Source organism: Malus sylvestris, chromosome 17 (assembly GCF_916048215.2).
Source record: "Malus sylvestris chromosome 17, drMalSylv7.2, whole genome shotgun sequence".
Taxonomy (NCBI): Eukaryota; Viridiplantae; Streptophyta; class Magnoliopsida; order Rosales; family Rosaceae; genus Malus; species Malus sylvestris.
In genome coordinates this window covers 24,899,783-24,917,840 of record NC_062276.1, presented here as the reverse complement: position 1 = coordinate 24,917,840, position 18,058 = coordinate 24,899,783, and the positions used below count along the sequence as shown (strand labels likewise).

Sequence of the window (18,058 nt, the reverse complement as noted above, 5' to 3'; positions counted from 1 at the left end):
TACTCCAAGGTACCCTCTTGGATGATTGTATGTCGTCTTCTTGACATTAATAAAATCGCTATCGTTTCAACTCAAACAAAGAAAAAAAATTACTTACAAAATAAAAAATGTTATTTGATTCAAAATAAATTTATCTAAATTTTATATAATAATATAGGTAAATTATTGCACACAAAAATATTAGTAGTAAAATGTGCCCAATATATATAATAATACATGAAAATAATTCACCTACAAATAAAGGAAATTTGATTAAAAAATAATATATCTACTACTTTTTGTGACACGTCCTGACCTAAATTAGGGCGTGTTGACCGTCACGTGAGAGTGACGTAACCATGTGCACAGTGCGGAAGCAATAATGATAAAGAGAAATACGAGTGAATAAAAACTAAACTACTAGCAGTACTAGCTAAGATAAAGTGCTAGTGTGAGATTAAGTGTGAAATACACAACCAGAGCATAAATAGCCTAAGTGCAGTCAAGCAGGACAAGTACTAGATATAAAACACCCAAAGGTGATCCTACATTTATGATGTTCTGTCAAAACCACCGACGAAATCCTCGTGATCCACCAAAGCACTTTTACCTAAAACCTGGAGGGGCGCAAAACAGAAAGTATGAGTGGGCAAAAACAAAGCTTTTCAAACTCATTTCATTTATCAAAAGTTCCAACCCCTCGCCGTAAAACCTGTATAATTTCCTAGAAAATAATAATAATATATACTATATTAGAAATCATACTCAAGATGAAAATCCATAGAAGTATACCATGCCAAAGTATCTCAATGATGCCATAAGTAATCCAGATAAAATATATCAATGCCAGATATCATATCAGCCGGATCCCCCTAACTCAATCTGTACAGCTGAGTCTATAACTCATAACCAATCTCAACTATATCAAATCCTGCACACGAGTCGGAACCACCTAAAGTGATCTGTACGACAAGACTAGGTGTAAAATAAATATACTCTAATGCTACGATCATGTGAAGACTTTGCGAATGATCGCTGATCACCTACGAGTCGGAACCACCTAAAGTGGTTTGTACGACAAACCTGTGCACCTAACTTGGATCCAAGGTGAGCATATGGTGCAGGAGGTGAACATCGCGTGAAGGACCATGCCCTAACTGTGGGTGAGAGCACTAACACCGGGGTGCAGGTTTATGAGCTCTCAATACATCACATCATATCTCGCATAACTAAAGAAATCTCATGATCTTAATTTATGAACTTACTTGGCACTTACATGTGTGTCCGCAGCACCAATCATAAATATATGCAACTACCAATGCATAAATAAAATAGGCAGATACTTTACATGGCATTAAAAAACGTATAATCATTCAAATTTGTTTTATGGGAAAAATCTCAAGTATATAGGTATATACAGAAAACCAAAAGCCCACTCACTGGTATGTCGAAGGGTCGTAGCCCCCGAGCCTCGATTGATGGCGCTCGTCCTCCGGATAGGTCTCACCTTTATGCGAAATAACTAAATAAACGTTATTTGAATATACCATGCTCAAATGGGGTATTTGAATACACATAACTAGGAAATAACTTCTCATACAATGCTCAAATGGGGTATTTGAATATACCACCATGACCTACTCAACCTTAGGAATATCCCCATATTTTTAGAAAAAAATTTCTTGACCCCACGCACCCTCACGCGTCTGCCAAGGCATGGCCAGACACGCGGCCCACGCGTAGGCACGTGCCTGGCACAAGGGACGGAATAGTTAACGCTGTTAAGGATATTCCTTTAAACACAATCATATTCCGTTAATTATACCTGACGCCGTTAATCGCCGTTAGGAATATTCCGCCAAAGTTGACGGAATATTCGTCTTCTTCTCCGACGAGTCACCGGATTCCGTCGCCGTCGCCGGAAACTGGGAAAATTTTATAAACTTCATATCTTCTTCATTTCTCATCCAAAATTCATGAAATTTGTACCAAAAATGAAGCTTACAACGAGAAGAACAAAACCTTACCAATTTTAAGCTTTAAAACCCACGGGATCTTGCCAGAAAAAGGCACGATAATCCGGCCACCTCTGCAACTCGTTGAACCCGAGCCTTCCGACGTCCAAATCACTCAAAAGTTACTCCCCGAGCTTCATGAAGAGGTTTTAAGGCTTCCTATGACCTTAAAACTCGCTGAAGGGTCTACATTTACGACTGCATGAACAGTGCTCACGATCGGGGTTCTCTGGTTTTCGAGTTTTCGAAGGTTTCACGTCCAACAAATGGCATAGATGAGCTCCTGGACTTGCAAGGAACACAAAGACCACTTCCCCAGCTTCGATCCGTGACTGGAAGTGAAGGTTTGAAGGTTGTCCGTACGCTTGTACGTAAATGGAAAGAAGTTTAGAGAGGGAGGAGAGAGAGAGTGTCAACGTGTGTGTGTGGGTGTATGTGTGGTCCGAATTGGTCCCCAACCAAAAACAAGAAGATAACTTAAGTTCCAAACACTTAGGAACAAAAGAAATGGGTCCAAATCCTAAGCTTAGACCCCACAACCCCACAAAACGTTCAAGGGTACTTTAGTCATTTCACGCCAAAAAATATAATTCGAGACGGGCTGTGACATTTTGTTTATGAATTTCAATTTTTTTTTATATTACAAACATAATGTACCTACAATATAATTTACCTATTGTTTAATCTTATAAGAAAATAATGTATCTACTGTTTTATTTTTATTTTTTTTGTCGAATATGTACTATTTTATTTTAATGGAGATAATTAATGGAACTACTATTTTAATTTACCTACAAAATAAATGCTATTTGATTCAAAATTAATTTTCTTATATTTTACATATAAATATAGATAAATTATTTTTAACAAGCATATATGATAACAAACAAAAAATGCCTAATGTATGTAATAATCTAGGTAAAATAATTTACCTACAACATAAAAGAATATTCATTGGTTCTTTGTTGTTTTTATCAAACAATATTATTATTTGATGCAAAATAACGGATTGTACAAAGGATTTTTTTTTTCCATATGAACATGGCTAAATTTATATATATATATTCCTAATATTTATCATACAAGAAAGGTAAAATTTCCATATAATTAGAGTTTTGTGGCATAAGTTGTAAATATGTGATAATAATTGGTTACATATTTGTCTACATGGTACTCTATTTAAAATTTGGGTTTTATTTGGATATTTAATATTATGTGAGTTTTTGTTTGGAAAATAAGAGTTTCAAGGGCCTTTTTCTTAAGAACCCTTAAATATATAACTGTTACACAAGTTTAATTATGGCAAATATTGCAAGATGTAAAAGTGATCCAGGAAGAGTACATCTCTTAGAGTCCCCTTGCAAGCATTTGCTCGTAATTCTCAATGGACTCGAGCCTTTGGATCAAAAGCTGCATCCTGAACTTCTTGATGAATGCCTCTGCGCTTTCGTTGATATCTTCAGTCGACTTCCTCTCTAGCTTCTTTGGTCCCGTTTCCTCTTTATTGTTCGCCATAGCATGAGACCTTGAAGCTCCAGTTTTCTGATCGACTCGAAAGCTTTTCGCTTCTTCTTTCTGATCACCTGCATTTAGGGGAGAGTGGTATGGATGAGGAGGCATGGAGCTCTTCTTCATTATTGTAGCTTCTCTTTAATTTTTTTACAACAAGATGCGCTTTCTGAGCTCCATTGCGTCCATATTTATATGTGAAAAAAAGTGCCATGGTGTATTATATTCCTTTTTCTATTTTTCAGCTAGGTGGTAATTAATAAGAAAATCCCTTCTAAGTCAAAGTTACCCTAAAAGATATTCGGTAGCGACTAGGAGAAGCTAGATATGCTTTGACTGGATATGCGCTAGAAAGTCATATGCTTGTTTGGATTGAAGTGCTATCAAACTAGCTATTTCTATCTAAAGATTATCAAACCAGCTATTCTGAGTCCTGCAGCAACTCCTATTGGCTAATTAAGTGACAGTTGATTAAAATTATATCACTAATCACATGGGGTTTGGTCAACGAAATATAACTAATTTATATTGATTAACAGTAACAGTTGATTTTCTTCCTATGAAACTTGGTAGGTATTCTTTTAATTAATATTGATAAATGATTTCCTTTCTGTATAATTTGGCAGGTATGATTTTGGACGAATATAATAGGGATTTGGCTTAATCATACAGATGCGAGATTGACAATCATCCCTTTAAATATTTTATATATTTGGAAAGTTTTTAACCCACACGCATGTGAGTAGACCTTTCAAATAATTCGTGCGGCTTACGGCAAGGGTTAAGGCCGAAAGGTGCCTCATCTGGCGCCATATGTAATGCCTTTGAATGCATGCAATTATTTGTTTACGTTTAATTTCTCTGCACTACTATTATTGGATCGATCAAGCAGAAGAACCTTCGTGGCTCATGACTTATAACTAAAAAAAAAAAGCATTATTGCATCTTTACCCAATTCTGCCGAACTACAGGGGTACACAGCATGCACAAGTTCTATGCCAATAAGATAAAACATGAAATTTAAGAAGTACATCGCACATCGGTGCAATTTATTGACGAGGTATGGCAGGTTGTCATCCATATGGGTGACCTAAACCCTAGGGATGGCAAAGGAATGGGTTACGAATCTTCGGATCAATTACAAGTGACAGGAGTTTTGCATTAGAGCCCTTGAACCGTTCCCCTTTTTTTTCTGTTTTGAGCAAAGGTTGCAAATAAGAGCAAACCCAAAAGAAGGAACAAGGGAAAAAGTAGGCTAGTGGATAGGATATGGATTACTCTTACTTTGGATATATACAAGGCAATTGGATAGTGCCTTTAGGAAGATTTGATAGAAATTTAAGCGGGGGGAAATGAATCACCCTTATCTAATAAATTTGGTTTGGCAAGGGAATCAGGTCCTCATCGAATATTGGCCATATTTCAAGGGTGAATAACAAACGTCTCTACAACTACCAAATGCCTCAATGCAAGAAACATAGAAAACTCGATAACTCAAACGATCACAAGCTCTAGAAACTGTGAAATCCCAAATTAATGATTTACTTGATCTTGCTAAACATATCAAACTGGGCGGTAAGAGACAATAGGACCCCCAATCGGTTGACATTAAAGCTAGACTACAAAAGCAAATCCAATATACATACCAAAGTAACTATTCTATTTTTACTAGTACAATTTTGGTCGTTAACGACATTATGCAGAGGACGGTTGTTGATAAAACTTCGTTTCGGTTTTCGAGATGACATATTAGGCCTAAACATGTCGTTCAATGAGGTGCAAAAGGAGTGGAAGATAGATTTCCTATAGACTTCCTTGTAGTTTTGGTTCTCCAGACGATGGTTTTATGGCACTGTCGAATGCCGATATGTGACAAAGGCAAAAAAGTTGAAAAACAGGGAGGGGCTCCGTGTATTGTTCACATTTAAATGAGCTCCCCACCTCAATTTTTTTTACGAGTAAAGTCTTTCTCCTTTTTCAGTTTATCAGACACATGCAACCAAAAATCTCCAATCTACTAATTGTAGATCAAACGCCACAAACCAAGTCTCACCTTCTCGATGTTATTCTCGAAGATTTCCATACTACCCAGTGCTACTTTATCAATACCAGACGATAGTTTAAAAGTATCATGTAAGACCTTTTTTGTACTATTGTTTTAGTACTTATCTCACATTTGAGGATTATGATATCACCCTTCTAGATTTAAGGAGTTTTATATTTATACCAATTAGATATTGGTTTAATAGTACTTCTCTTTTCAATATTAAAACAGTCTGCAATTTGAATCATCGTAAACCATTGATAAAAATAAAAATAAAGAATTTATATTTATTAAAATATTGTGGAGTTGTTTCAATATATTTAGGCGTCAAACACAAATTTCTAGATTTAAGTTTATTAACTAGACAAGGAAGAACATAAGCTAGTAGTTGTAACCTTACAATCTAGTTTATGTGAAAACAAGTGTTGTGAAAGTCGTTTCGTACTTGTCAAGCAAGGTTTATATTATAGCGTGTTTGATTAATTTGTAATCCTTTTATCATTCTAACTAATGATATCTGAACCCTCGTTTCATGCTCAATTCATATATGTTTATATTCATTTTATTGTTCAGAGACACTCAATTGAATTAACATATGAATTACAATGATTATGCCTTCGCTATTGAAGTCAGGACCACCACGTAAAACGTAAATTAACATAAATATATTTAATATTTTGGAGTAGCAATTGTTATGGTTTGTATTTTGGTGTAAATTGTAATGGGAATGTAACGATTTAACAGCATGTCTTACTTTATCTTACTTTATCTTACTTTCTTGTTTGTACACGTTCTTTGAACAGCTTACACACAAAAAAAAAACTTATTTGCTCGAAATAACAGAAAATTAATAGTACAAATAACAATTCACGAGTTAAATATATTCTATGAGACTAATAGCTTTAGTGATTAAAAACAATTTATTCATGCATATGAGGTTGAGTCACTTTTTCCTAATATGTTGTTGTCTGGGTATGAAATAGTAGCTTGGGACGAGAATGGGTTAAACCAAACTGAAAAACCACAATACTCATACCAGTAGGCTTTTAGCCCAAGAAAGGGTTGATTCGACCGAGACTTGTATGAGGATTAAGATCATATGTGCTTCAATCGAGTCTTAGGCAAATTGAAATTGCTAAGGATCATAATAAAGCAATGATTAGATGCGAATTATCCCAAGGATTAGAATCCATTCTTGATCAGATAAGAATGAATTACTCACATAATGGGGTCAAGATAATCCTAGTTGGAATAAAAATAAAAATAAAAAGCCGACACTGAATGAAGAAGAAGTCTTGGCTAAGAGGGAAATTAAAGAGATAAGGGAATATCAAAGTAAATGCCGAGAAAACACAGTCTTATCAGGACTTTACTGTGATAGACTTGTTTATCATGAAGGTTATCCCTATAAATAGGAGAGGTTCTGAGATGTGAAAACCCCTTTCAACACAACAAACAACTCAAACGCTTTAAGAAAAATACTATCCATTCTAAACCTCTGGTCAACACACCTTCAGTTTGGATTAGCAGCACTTTATTGGCAACTGGCAACATCTTCAGTTTGGATCAACCGCACTGAAGAATCAAGCAATTTAGGAGCATCTTCAATTTGGATTAACATCATTGCTTCTGGTTGGTTGGATATCTATCCAAGTCTCAGCCAATGAAGAATTATTAATTCTTTCACCCAAAGAGGTCACTTCATTAGCTTCCCAGCAAAGTGAAGTGTTCTATGATTGGTTACTCTCAGGTGCATTTTGCAGTTCGGCATTTAGACGACCAAACCACATTCACCATAAGAGCACTCATCTTCTTTGAGTACTTGTGTCCCTACAGCCTAATACAGATTTGGCATGCCTATATTCTTACGAATATAGCTAATGCAACCGACCATGGTGTAGGAGATCCTGAACTTTGCAATGAACTAGGCAACCTTGTTTTCAGGTTCTCGAACCCCAGGCAGAGAGGTGTTCCTTCCTCGGCCATAGTCGCTCAAGTGCGGAAGTCAGTAGCATTCAACACCACCACCACCACATCTATTCTACTCGCCCTACCAAGCTCGCTTGCGAGTTGGCACGCTTGCATTCACAAGAATGACGTAGTTAACTCATAGTTACTCGACCTGCGAGCCTCGTAAACTTTGTAATTTTTAGGATCAACAATTGTATAAAATGAGAGAAGTAATTTTCACACACCAATAGCTTCATGCACACTCATCCTTTATTTCCAACCGTCAAAATAAATAATTAAACCAAAACAACATAGAAGATTAAACATGTGTGAGGCTAAAAATTTGCATTTATTACTCTGATTGGATAAGGAAATGTAAGATAAATAAGGAATTCCAAAATGACATAAATAGAAATGACGGAATTTTTTTTCTTCTAGAATTTATGAATTTTCTTGTTTGTTAACCTATTAAAACAATGGTTGAATACGGAATTTAATGTGTGTACAGAGTCCTTAATATATAAATGAGAGATAGTAGTTAGAAAATGTGCTTGCAGGTGGTGGTGGTGGCAACGATGATGATGGTTGGTGGTGGTGGCGATAATGATGGTAATGGGTAGTGGCAGGGACCATAACAGTATATGGTGGCGACGATAGTCGTGATGGTGATGATAATGGTGGGTGGGTGGGGGCGGTGGTGGTGGTGGTGATGTGTAATAGTGGTGGCAACTCATGGTTAAGTTTTTTTGTATTTTTTAGTTTTAAACCGTTATTCATAGAAATTTAGAAATAACACATATTTACATATAATTTAAACATGAGAATAGAAGGTCCCAAATTTTATAGTTTTTTTCTCACGCGAAAATTCTAAATTTTTTTGTTTATAAATCCAAACAAAAAAATTGATGCATATAAATTTATAAATTATGTATTTTGTCCAAATTGTAAGTTTGTTTCCCTTGTGCAATTGCAACCATAGTGTAAAAGAAAGCTTGGCTTGACGTTGTTATTAAGGTGCCTGAACGACGACATTATTGTTGCCGTCGTTTGATTGAAGCAACGGACGACATCATCACCTTCAAAGCATTCTTAAACCCTCTACTTGAAAATCCGAACCACGGCTATGGAAACCATCCATCGATTCTCGCTTCGTCTCGGCCCGATTTGTCTTGCTACCGCCCCGATATTTCTGAACTCCCGAATCATCTCTTTGAATCCCGGACTTCCAAACCCGGATCCAGTCTTCAACACCCATTTCACGATCCGGAAAAGTTCAGCTCAACCTCTTCTCCCGTCGCCAAAGCCGGTTGGCTTCTGGGTCTCGGAGGAGAGAAGAAGAAGAAGAGCATCAGCATGCCCGATATAGTGAAAGCAGGTGACCCGGTTTTGCACGAACCGGCCCGAGATGTTGAGCCCGGGGATATTGGGTCGGAGAGGATCCAGAAGATAATTGATGATATGGTGAGGGTGATGCGGAAGGCTCCTGGGGTCGGTCTTGCCGCTCCTCAGATTGGAATTCCCTTGAGGGTCAGTTTTGGTATTTTATCTTAAAGGCTCAAGTTAATCACTGACTATTTATTAAACGGTACACTAGTAATATCACTGTTTCCTAAATTAAACACTTATTATTTCTCAAACGGAACACTAATACTATCATTATTTCTTAACTGAACATTGACTACTTCTTAAAATGAACATTATTTCTCAAATTAAACACTGACTATATCTTAAACCGAACATTAGTACATCACTATTTTATAAATTGAACATAAGTACTGTCATTATTTCGTAAACTAAACACTGACTATTTCTTAAACGGAACACTAGTACTATCACTGTTTCGTAAACTAAACACTGACTATTTCTTAAATGGAACACTAGTACTATCATTGTTTCATAAACTAAACACTGACTATTTATTAAACGGAACACTAGTACTATCATTGTTTTGTAAACTAAACACTGATTATTTCTCAAACGGAATACTAATACTATCACTTGTTCGTAAATTAAACATTGACTATTTTTAAAATCGAACACTAATACTATCACTATTTCGTAACTAGAACTATCATATTCGTGTTTGTTATTTGACATTGACTTTCCTTTAATTTTTTTTTTCCACACAAACTGAGCTTCTCTCTCCATTTACGCATACAAAAATACCCACATCAGTTTTGGTCGCCCACAACCCAGACCAAATTGAACCTAGCCCACCCCTTGTAAACCCACCGAGATGCGAGTTTGAGAGAGTCACAAGAACAACTTTAGCAGAATTTGTTAAGAGTTTTACATGCTGACATTGTAACCCACATCAGTTTTAGTGCATTGAGTGCCCTTTAACTCCACATCACCTTGCCAGTGAATCAGTTTCTGTTACCATTGCGAATCTATCGGCGGAGCCCCAAATCACCCACTTTGACAAATCCAGTTCCACTGAATCAACCTCCCTCCCTCCAAATTGAAATACAAACCCTCTTATGTGATGACTCACCAACCTCGGAGTAATCAAATTTAACACCCCCGTTGACCTCAAGAAATGATTCAGGATTTGGAAGCAAACGAGAAGCAATCTGGGATTAGAAAATCAAATCACAGATGAACAAAACCCATAATTTATCTGTGTTCTTCTCTCTCTCCTCTCTTTATTTGCGCACTAAATCAGTTTCCCATCATCAACTTGAAAAATCGAAGTGGAGTTGCAGATAGAAAGTTAGAGAGAGAAAGTGAGAAAGAGAGTGGGGGAGCGCGAGAGGGAGCTCATGGGATTTATGGGTTGTTGGGGGTGAATATAAAGAATCGTGACTTTTTCAGCTCTCTGACAAGGGCAAAAGTAAACTGACGGAATAAAACGAAACTGACTTAACCTAAAACGTTAGGGGCAAAATCGACAAGTAATGGTATTATTTTGGTTGGGCCATTGTAGTTGGACTGCTTTAGTATTAAGCTTTGTACTAACCATTAAATAAAGTTGTAACATGTTTTTTGGTTAAAATCCAAAGTTTTCAAGCCTTTTTCATTAGTTTTCCTTTTAAACTATCATTCATAGAAATTTAAAAATGACACATATTTACATAGAATTTAAACATGAGAATAGGAGGTCCCAAATTTTATAGTTTTTTTCTCACGCGAAAATTCTAAATTTTTTTTTTATAAATTCAAACAAAAAAAAATTGATGCATATCAATTTATAAACCAAATTGTAAGTTTGTTTCCCTTGTGCAATTGCAACCATAGTGTAAAAGAAAGCTTGGCTTGACGTTGTTATTAAGGTGCCTGAACGACGACATTATTGTTGCTGTCGTTTGATTGAAGCAGCGGACGACATCATCACCTGCAAAGCATTCTTAAACCCTCTACTTGAAAATCCGAACCACGGCTATGGAAACCATCCACCGATTCTCGCTTCGTCTCGGCCCGATTTGTCTAGCTACCGCCCCGATATTTCTGAACTCCCGAATCATCTCTTTGAATCCCGGACTTCCAAACCCGGATCCAGTCTCCAACACCCATTTCACGATCCGGAAAAAGTTCAGCTCAACCTCTTCTCCCGTCGCCAAAGCCGGTTGGCTTCTGGGTCTCGGAGGAGAGAAGAAGAAGAGCATCAGCATGCCCGATATAGTGAAAGCAGGTGACCCGGTTTTGCACGAACCGGCCCGAGATGTTGAGCCCGGGGATATTGGGTCGGAGAGGATCCAGAAGATAATTGAGGATATGGTGAGGGTGATGCGGAAGGCTCCCGGGGTCGGTCTTGCTGCTCCTCAGATTGGAATTCCCTTGAGGGTCAGTTTTGGTGTTTTATCTTAAAGGCTCTATTTTTTTTTTTTTTTTTTTTTTTTTTTTGTTCTTCTGTTTCATTAATTTCTGTTTGGCTGCTGAGAAAATGTGGAAAGAAATGTAAAATGTAGCTTTCTTTTTCACCCTGCGTTGGTTCTTGCGAGTAAAATTTTTAGACAAGCGATAGTCTGCACTAAATTCGTTCTAAACTACGGGGAGGGGGATTCGAACTTGAGGACAGGGACGGGGATTCGAACTTGGCTAAGCCCATGTCTGCAGATAGATAGACCTTTTAATGGTAAATAATCAAAGCTTAGTTCAATTTAAGCTACATTGCTGATTTTAGTGATGTTCCTTTTTTTATTACGGTTACAAAAATTGATACTTTCTTTTTATTTTGGTGGAATGTATAGCTTAACTAACCAGTTTTAAATTTTCGTTGAAGATTAAACTTTCGTTATTCATGAAAACCTAGCATTCCGTAAAACGAAGGTAACAACTCTGTCTTGTCATCCGTGCAGATAATAGTTTTGGAAGATACAAAGGAATATATCAGTTATGCACCTAAGGAAGCCACTGCAGCTCAAGATAGACGACCTTTTGATCTTTTGGTATGTTAAGTATCTGTGAGAGAGGTGAACATCCGAATGACGTATTGAATCTTAAGATTGAAAATGTTACACTTGACTATTCCAATTTATTTGTTATTTTTGAGGCAGGTGATTCTTAATCCGAAGCTTAAAAAGAAGAGCAACAAGACTGCAGTATTCTTTGAAGGGTGCTTAAGGTAACGGATACAATGTTTTTCTATTTTAGCTAGAAATGAGAGAAATCTATGGTTGAGGTCGGAAGAAATAGTAAATGAACCATCCCCATCAGAGACGACACAGAATTTTCCTTAATGCCCTGTTCTTCTCGTAAATGGATAGTTGAGAACAATAGCTTTGTTGGGGGTTTTGATGTTACAGAGGCGTGGCGGTGATTCAAGTTACATAAGTGTCTTTATCATTCTCAACATTTGTATCTACAGTGTTCTTGTTAGGAATTTTCAACACCTATTCTCTGCAAAACTATACAGAATTGGTTCCATATGGTTACTGAATGCTCCCTTGTTTTGCGAGATATGATCATATGATATGAATAAAGTTTATGTTCTATACCATCACCTTGGATGCCACTGAACTACCACACGGTGAATTTTGAACCTGTCTCAATGCTAAACCGGGACTTAGTCATAGGGCATGTGAAACTATAGTTGACAACCTCGGGTGTTTCTAGTATTCGAGTCCCTCAATTAGAGAATTCCATCTCAGTTAACAAATTGATAGGAAACATGACGCAACTGCATTATAAGTGTTCCTCATTTGTAAATAGTTTTCATCTCTAAGGTTGAAATTTTTATAGTCAATCTTAATTGAGACTGTGAAAGCGAACATAGGATTTCATCATGGACCCTTGTTTATTTTGCTTGTGTTGGGTGCTCGACTTAGTCGAGTTCACACCTTTCTAATATTGTGTTTTTAGAATTTTTTTTTTAACTCAAGTTACTATGTCCATGGAAACTAGAATCGCCTACTGTCGATAATATGTAATTTTACTGTGATATTTTGCAGTGTCGATGGATTCAGAGCAGTGGTGGAGCGAAACCTTGATGTTGAGGTTTCAGGTTTTGATCGAAATGGCCAACCCATCAAAGTAAATGCTTCAGGTTGGCAGGCTCGTATTTTGCAGCATGAGTGTGATCATTTGGAGGGAACTCTTTACGTTGATAAGATGGTCCCAAGAACATTTAGAACTGTTGAAAACTTGGACTTGCCTCTTGCTGAGGGGTGCCCCAAGCTCGGAAATCGCTAGCTTATGGCCATGAAAATGCAGTCAGTTTAGAAAATGCAGAAGATAAAGGGACACATAATTTGTGATGATGTGAGATTTTATGCACTTGATTCTGGTATTCCTGGTGCGACGGGCGGTTCATTATTTCTACCGATGTGTACGGTTATCTTAGAATGTATTGGAAAAGGCTTATTCGTTTGAAATTTTGGCTTATGTTGTAACGAAGTCTCCCTGTAAAAGTTCGTTTTGTTTTTTTTTTTTTTTTTTTTTTTTGGACAATATGCATAAATACATTCCATAAGTAATGTTTCATCGAATCGATGCCAAAACTATACTGTGTATACATTATGTACAAATACTCCAACGAATCGATGTCATCACTACCGTTATCTCTTTCGTGCAAACCCAAGTTTTACAGTGGACTGTATACAAAGGGAAAATGCTTCAGGGATCCATGCTCCAAGAACAAAATGGAATCCAAAAATGTCAACTCTATACGCTGTAGCTAGATCTATACCACAATCTACTGGGTTGCCGTTCGTCCATATTCCGAACTGCCCAACCTCTGTGAATGAATGGTAGAGTATGACGGGACTTTCTGCGTAATGAAGCTTTCGCTACACGAGAAGCAAGCCGGCGGGTCTACCAAACCCAAACTTGAACCTTGAGCTTCCCAACAAAGAGATGTTGTAATCTCCCCAACGCATGGTAGAAGCTGAATATCTTCCATGTATAACCCTTCACATGGAGAATCGTCACTGCAAACAAATTTTATTGCTTCCTCCGTAGCAGAAGTCCCTTTAATGTGCACGAAGGATATGTTCTCCACTTTTACTGCCGAAGTCTGCATTCTCATACGACATTGATGTAAATATTTTTTAGTTTAAGCAGCTCTAAAAACTAAAGATTACAATGTCAGTAACTCTAAGGAACTTCGTTTTGCTGGAGAACTAATAAGTCTCTCCGTGCTTACAAGTACTCGTCGAGATGTCAAATAAACTGTGCCTTGCACTTATTAACAGAGTTATGAACTAAACTTTATGAGGCTACCGATATGTGGGATGAATGAGATAATCTATTTGCAAGAATGAAGTGTTTTTAGTAGTCTCAGTAACTCATGACCACAGAGAAACAGGAAGTATTCTTGAACCAGTTAGATAATCTATTTGCAAGAATGAAGTGTTTTTAGTAGTCTCAGTAACTCATGACCACAGAGAAAGAGGAAGTATTCTTGAACCAGTTACCTACAATAGCTCGGCTTATACCTATGAAGGACTTGGAATAAATGGGAGTAGCGCTATAATTTTGGTAAGAACTCTATACCTGATTTAGACATGGCAGCCGGGAGTCACAATAATACTGATCGATTATTATCGGATTTGATACATTTTCCATCATCACATTCCGGAATGCAATGTTCGAGGCAAAACCACTACCGCCCTGATGAAGATACACGAAAAACCAATTTCAATTAAATGCATAATGGTTCAGAACAAAAGCAAAAGATGAAGAATAAAAAGAACTCCTTGGTGTGTGCCCGTGAACAGAGTTCAGAGAAGATTACCTGCCATGTTTTGATTCTCACCCCATTATCTGTGTTGGACAAGAATGCTGTATCAACCACTACATTGCGCACTTGGGACCAAGAGTTTGATTTTCCCAAGCTTCCAATGCTTGATGAAGTATTTCAAAATTAGTAACATGTCCAGATGATTATGAGGTTTACCCGAAATGGAAGTATAGTCCAGTTTTACCTTATGCCATGACCGGGGCCACAAGCAATATTTATGATCCGGATTCGTGAAGAATTGCTGACTATAGAAATACAGTCGTCTCCTGGATTGAGTATATAAGAATCTGATATTAGAAAGAGACCGAGTTTTTTTTTCACCGCATACTTTGGATTGGACAATGATTAAAAGAAACCTTGATTGCTTAAATCAGAAACTAAATATTAGATCTAATACTATGCTGAATACAAATTTCCAATTGGCACGTAAATTTTGCTAATCGCTAGAGGTAATAACCAACAACCTTTTCTGTAACAACTCAAACGTGAAAAAGAGAATATATTTCCAGGATCACAAGCACTGAATAAGTTTAAAATTGGAAATAGTTCTCTTGGATAACTGACCTGTTCGTATTATGGTATCCTTGACCTTGACACCCTTCGATGCACTAATGTGGATGCCATCAGTATTAGGACTAACAGCAGGCGCTATCACTTTGAGATTTGATGCCACTACCCGCATGCAGCTTGTGAATGCCATGTGCATTTGTTGACTATTGACAATCAAAAGATTCTTGACCTTCAAATTCTTGCACTTATGAAACGTAACTGCCTGGAATGTATTGAATATCCCATATTAAGGTTATGATTGAAACCATCGGAGGCATGAAATGGTAAAAGGAAAAAAACCAACTGCATTCCTCGTTAACTAAAAAAGCACTAACCGTTGGAGCATGTCGACATGGCTGCCATAAACAAATTAAAGCCACTTTTAGACAGATGTAGGTAGAATAATCTTTACATGAAACATAAAGCTTACAGGTTCAAGAGGGCTATACATTTGATGAGTTGGTCTTGCAAGACCGAGCCCACCATTCCTGCCCCATTCCATTGATTGTCCCTCCCCCTTCTATGGTAAGGTGGTTCACCCCATGGAAATAGAGCCACTTACGTCGATTCAAACCAATCCAAGCATCAGGATCTTCAGGAGCAATGACGGTACCAGAGATCTATTAAGGCATGAGATTTGTTAAAGGGAATGCAAGTAAATTCTGAATAACAAATATCAAATGAACCATAGATTTTGGACCAAAAAATACTGAACCATAGATGCATTCTCATCGAAATACTGCTAGTTAGAAAGAAAGAATTATAGCAAGCAATAGAATTGATTCATACCATTAGAGTCACCTTTGATCGACAAGGCCCAGCGATATCAACAGGATGGACTAGGTAAGTGCTTCCAGCAGGAATTACGATTCTTGTCCGCGCAGGGATAGAACAAGCTATCTCCCAAGCATTTTTGAAAGCCTGAAGAGACGAAAAATACTATATCACTCATCGACAAGGGCTTCATTAACGGTTTTGTGGAAAATAAAGTGCCTGCTTATCGCTTAATTCCCAGAGAACGCATCTCCATAGCTATCTCATCAACCATACATCTCAGTCCATCTCTCCCACTTAAAATATATTTATAAAGAAAAACAACTCTCATTGATAAACGTCGTAAAAGTTGAATAAAATTTCTGGAATTAATATTAAATTTCTGAAACAATGCGTGGTTCTGCAAAATGGGCACAATTCATTTCAAGCGATATCACTATTCTAAGCTAGATTAAGATTATGAGAGGGAAAAGGGTTTGAACTCGAAACGCAGTGTGCTTAAAGAGTAAAACCCATTTCACTGTAGCACCCATTGAACAATGTCATCATTTGTAAATTGAGTTTTAAAACCCCAAAAAAAAGAAAACAAAAATAAATCAGCAGAAATATTACAGATTGTGGGAATTTTGTTACCTGAGAGTCATCAGTGACGCCATCTCCCTTTGCGCCAAACTCACCAACAGAGAGGACCCTCTTGGATCCGGGTCGGATTCTTGTCCACCCGGGTTGTGGGAGGAGCTGCAAGACAGAGTCGAAGGTTTCTCCATACGCAGTATTTGAGCTGGCTAACAGAAACAACATATGAATAACACCATAAATTATGGGTTTGGAAGCAGTTGGGGAAGATCGAAGGCTTCTCATTGTGTCAGATCATGCCAGACAGATCTCAAGGGTTCAGCTTCGAGACGAGGTGCTTAACGACAGTGATCTTTGGACAATCTGTACCTCGGAAAACTGAAAATGTCGGTTGGTTTATTGGATTATACGAAAGTCGCAGGTTTCTAAACTCGGTTTCTTTTTATAAATTGTAGTTATTGGTTGAAGTCATTCTTTAAATTATTAAAAATAGGATCTAATCATTAACCGCATTATGTAATTTATAAAATAGGGTCTTAAAAAATGGTTTTTCTATTTTTTAAAACGTGATTGTCCAAATAATTTATGGAGAGAGTTGTGTGTTTTATTTTTGTAATACTTTTGGTTTGAAGTGCTAGAAATGTAGATTAATACTGAATTTTACACATTTTTTTTCACACAAAAGTTACTCTGAAAAATCAGGACCAAAACTATGACTTTTGAAGGCGTTGAGGGATCATTTGTAATAAAAATGGTAAACTATATTTTACACATTTTTTGTTTGAGGTGATTTTTAAATTACGTCAAAAATTTGTAATTTTCTCATTTTTCATTCTAAGAGTATTGAAATGTTATCAATTTATACTTTTGACCTAATTGACTATTTGATCATTTGTTAAATTTATGACACCATAGACATGTGACCCATATATGAGTTGACGTGCAAGATACATTTGCGTCGCATTAGCTAAAAAAAGAAGAAAAAAACTCATGATTTTAGTGGAGGATTACACATTCAAATAGAAGAATGTACTAGGGTCCAAAGTGAGAAAATTAGAACATCATGACCCATTTTGAAAATCGCCTCAAACCTAGAGAGTATAATGTTGGTTTTTTTTTTGGGGGGGGGGTCAAAGGATAAAATTCATTAACAACAAGAGAAGTATAACAAAAGCTCAAAACTTAATAAACACAACAAAAGAGAAAGAGCCACAACACACAGAAGATAAAGGCCCAAGACCAACCTTGGAGCCCAGCACAAACAACCAAACCACACAAAAAACCCTAGACAACTAGGCTTCCTAAAGCTGCAAACGACAACTCTGCCGCCAGAGAACCACATCATGATTGTCACAACCAACCACCCTACACGATCACCTGAGATTAGACCATCAAGAAACCCAGAATTGGTGAGGACAGAGGTCACATCATCATCCATAGACCAGCACCAGAACAGCCGCCACGAGAACAAGAAGCACGCAG

General features: G+C 37.1%; 3 protein-coding genes across 3 annotated transcripts; 1 reads left to right on the top strand and 2 right to left on the bottom strand.

Moving 5' to 3' along the window:
* Nucleotides 1–3,168: 3,168 nt before the first annotated feature.
* On the bottom strand, nucleotides 3,169–3,678 carry LOC126610216 (uncharacterized). The gene has a single exon (XM_050278209.1). It carries the CDS (start codon nucleotides 3,627–3,629, stop codon nucleotides 3,342–3,344), a length of 288 nt encoding a protein of 95 aa, XP_050134166.1. The 5' UTR covers nucleotides 3,630–3,678; the 3' UTR covers nucleotides 3,169–3,341.
* A 7,067-nt stretch (nucleotides 3,679–10,745) lies between these two features.
* LOC126610215 (peptide deformylase 1A, chloroplastic/mitochondrial) lies at nucleotides 10,746–13,436 on the top strand. The gene is made up of 4 exons (XM_050278208.1): nucleotides 10,746–11,280; nucleotides 11,796–11,885; nucleotides 11,994–12,061; nucleotides 12,888–13,436. The coding sequence occupies exons 1-4, from the start codon at nucleotides 10,879–10,881 to the stop codon at nucleotides 13,126–13,128; spliced, it is 801 nt and encodes a 266-aa protein (XP_050134165.1). The 5' UTR covers nucleotides 10,746–10,878; the 3' UTR covers nucleotides 13,129–13,436.
* On the bottom strand, nucleotides 13,389–17,017 carry LOC126610214 (probable polygalacturonase At1g80170). Its single transcript, XM_050278207.1, has 9 exons — nucleotides 16,634–17,017; nucleotides 16,016–16,147; nucleotides 15,676–15,846; nucleotides 15,562–15,582; nucleotides 15,242–15,449; nucleotides 14,862–14,943; nucleotides 14,672–14,780; nucleotides 14,431–14,547; nucleotides 13,389–13,951 (listed from the first exon to the last, which is right to left on the bottom strand). Exons 1-9 carry the CDS (start codon nucleotides 16,859–16,861, stop codon nucleotides 13,631–13,633), a joined length of 1,389 nt encoding a protein of 462 aa, XP_050134164.1. The 5' UTR covers nucleotides 16,862–17,017; the 3' UTR covers nucleotides 13,389–13,630.
* Nucleotides 17,018–18,058: the final 1,041 nt, after the last annotated feature.

Bases quoted from the DNA above. Each gene is read 5' to 3' on its own strand.
- LOC126610215 (XM_050278208.1), top strand. From the start codon at position 10,879: ATGGAAACCATCCACCGATTCTCGCTTCGTCTCGGCCCGATTTGTCTA. The intron at 11,281-11,795 runs GTCAGTTTTGGT...TCATCCGTGCAG, and splicing joins AGATTGGAATTCCCTTGAGG to ATAATAGTTTTGGAAGATAC. The intron at 11,886-11,993 runs GTATGTTAAGTA...TTTTTGAGGCAG, and splicing joins GACGACCTTTTGATCTTTTG to GTGATTCTTAATCCGAAGCT.
- LOC126610216 (XM_050278209.1), bottom strand. From the start codon at position 3,629: ATGAAGAAGAGCTCCATGCCTCCTCATCCATACCACTCTCCCCTAAAT.
- LOC126610214 (XM_050278207.1), bottom strand. From the start codon at position 16,861: ATGAGAAGCCTTCGATCTTCCCCAACTGCTTCCAAACCCATAATTTAT. The intron at 15,847-16,015 runs GTATGAATCAAT...ATGCCTTAATAG, and splicing joins GATCAAAGGTGACTCTAATG to ATCTCTGGTACCGTCATTGC. The intron at 14,944-15,241 runs GTCAGTTATCCA...TACTCAATCCAG, and splicing joins GGATACCATAATACGAACAG to GAGACGACTGTATTTCTATA.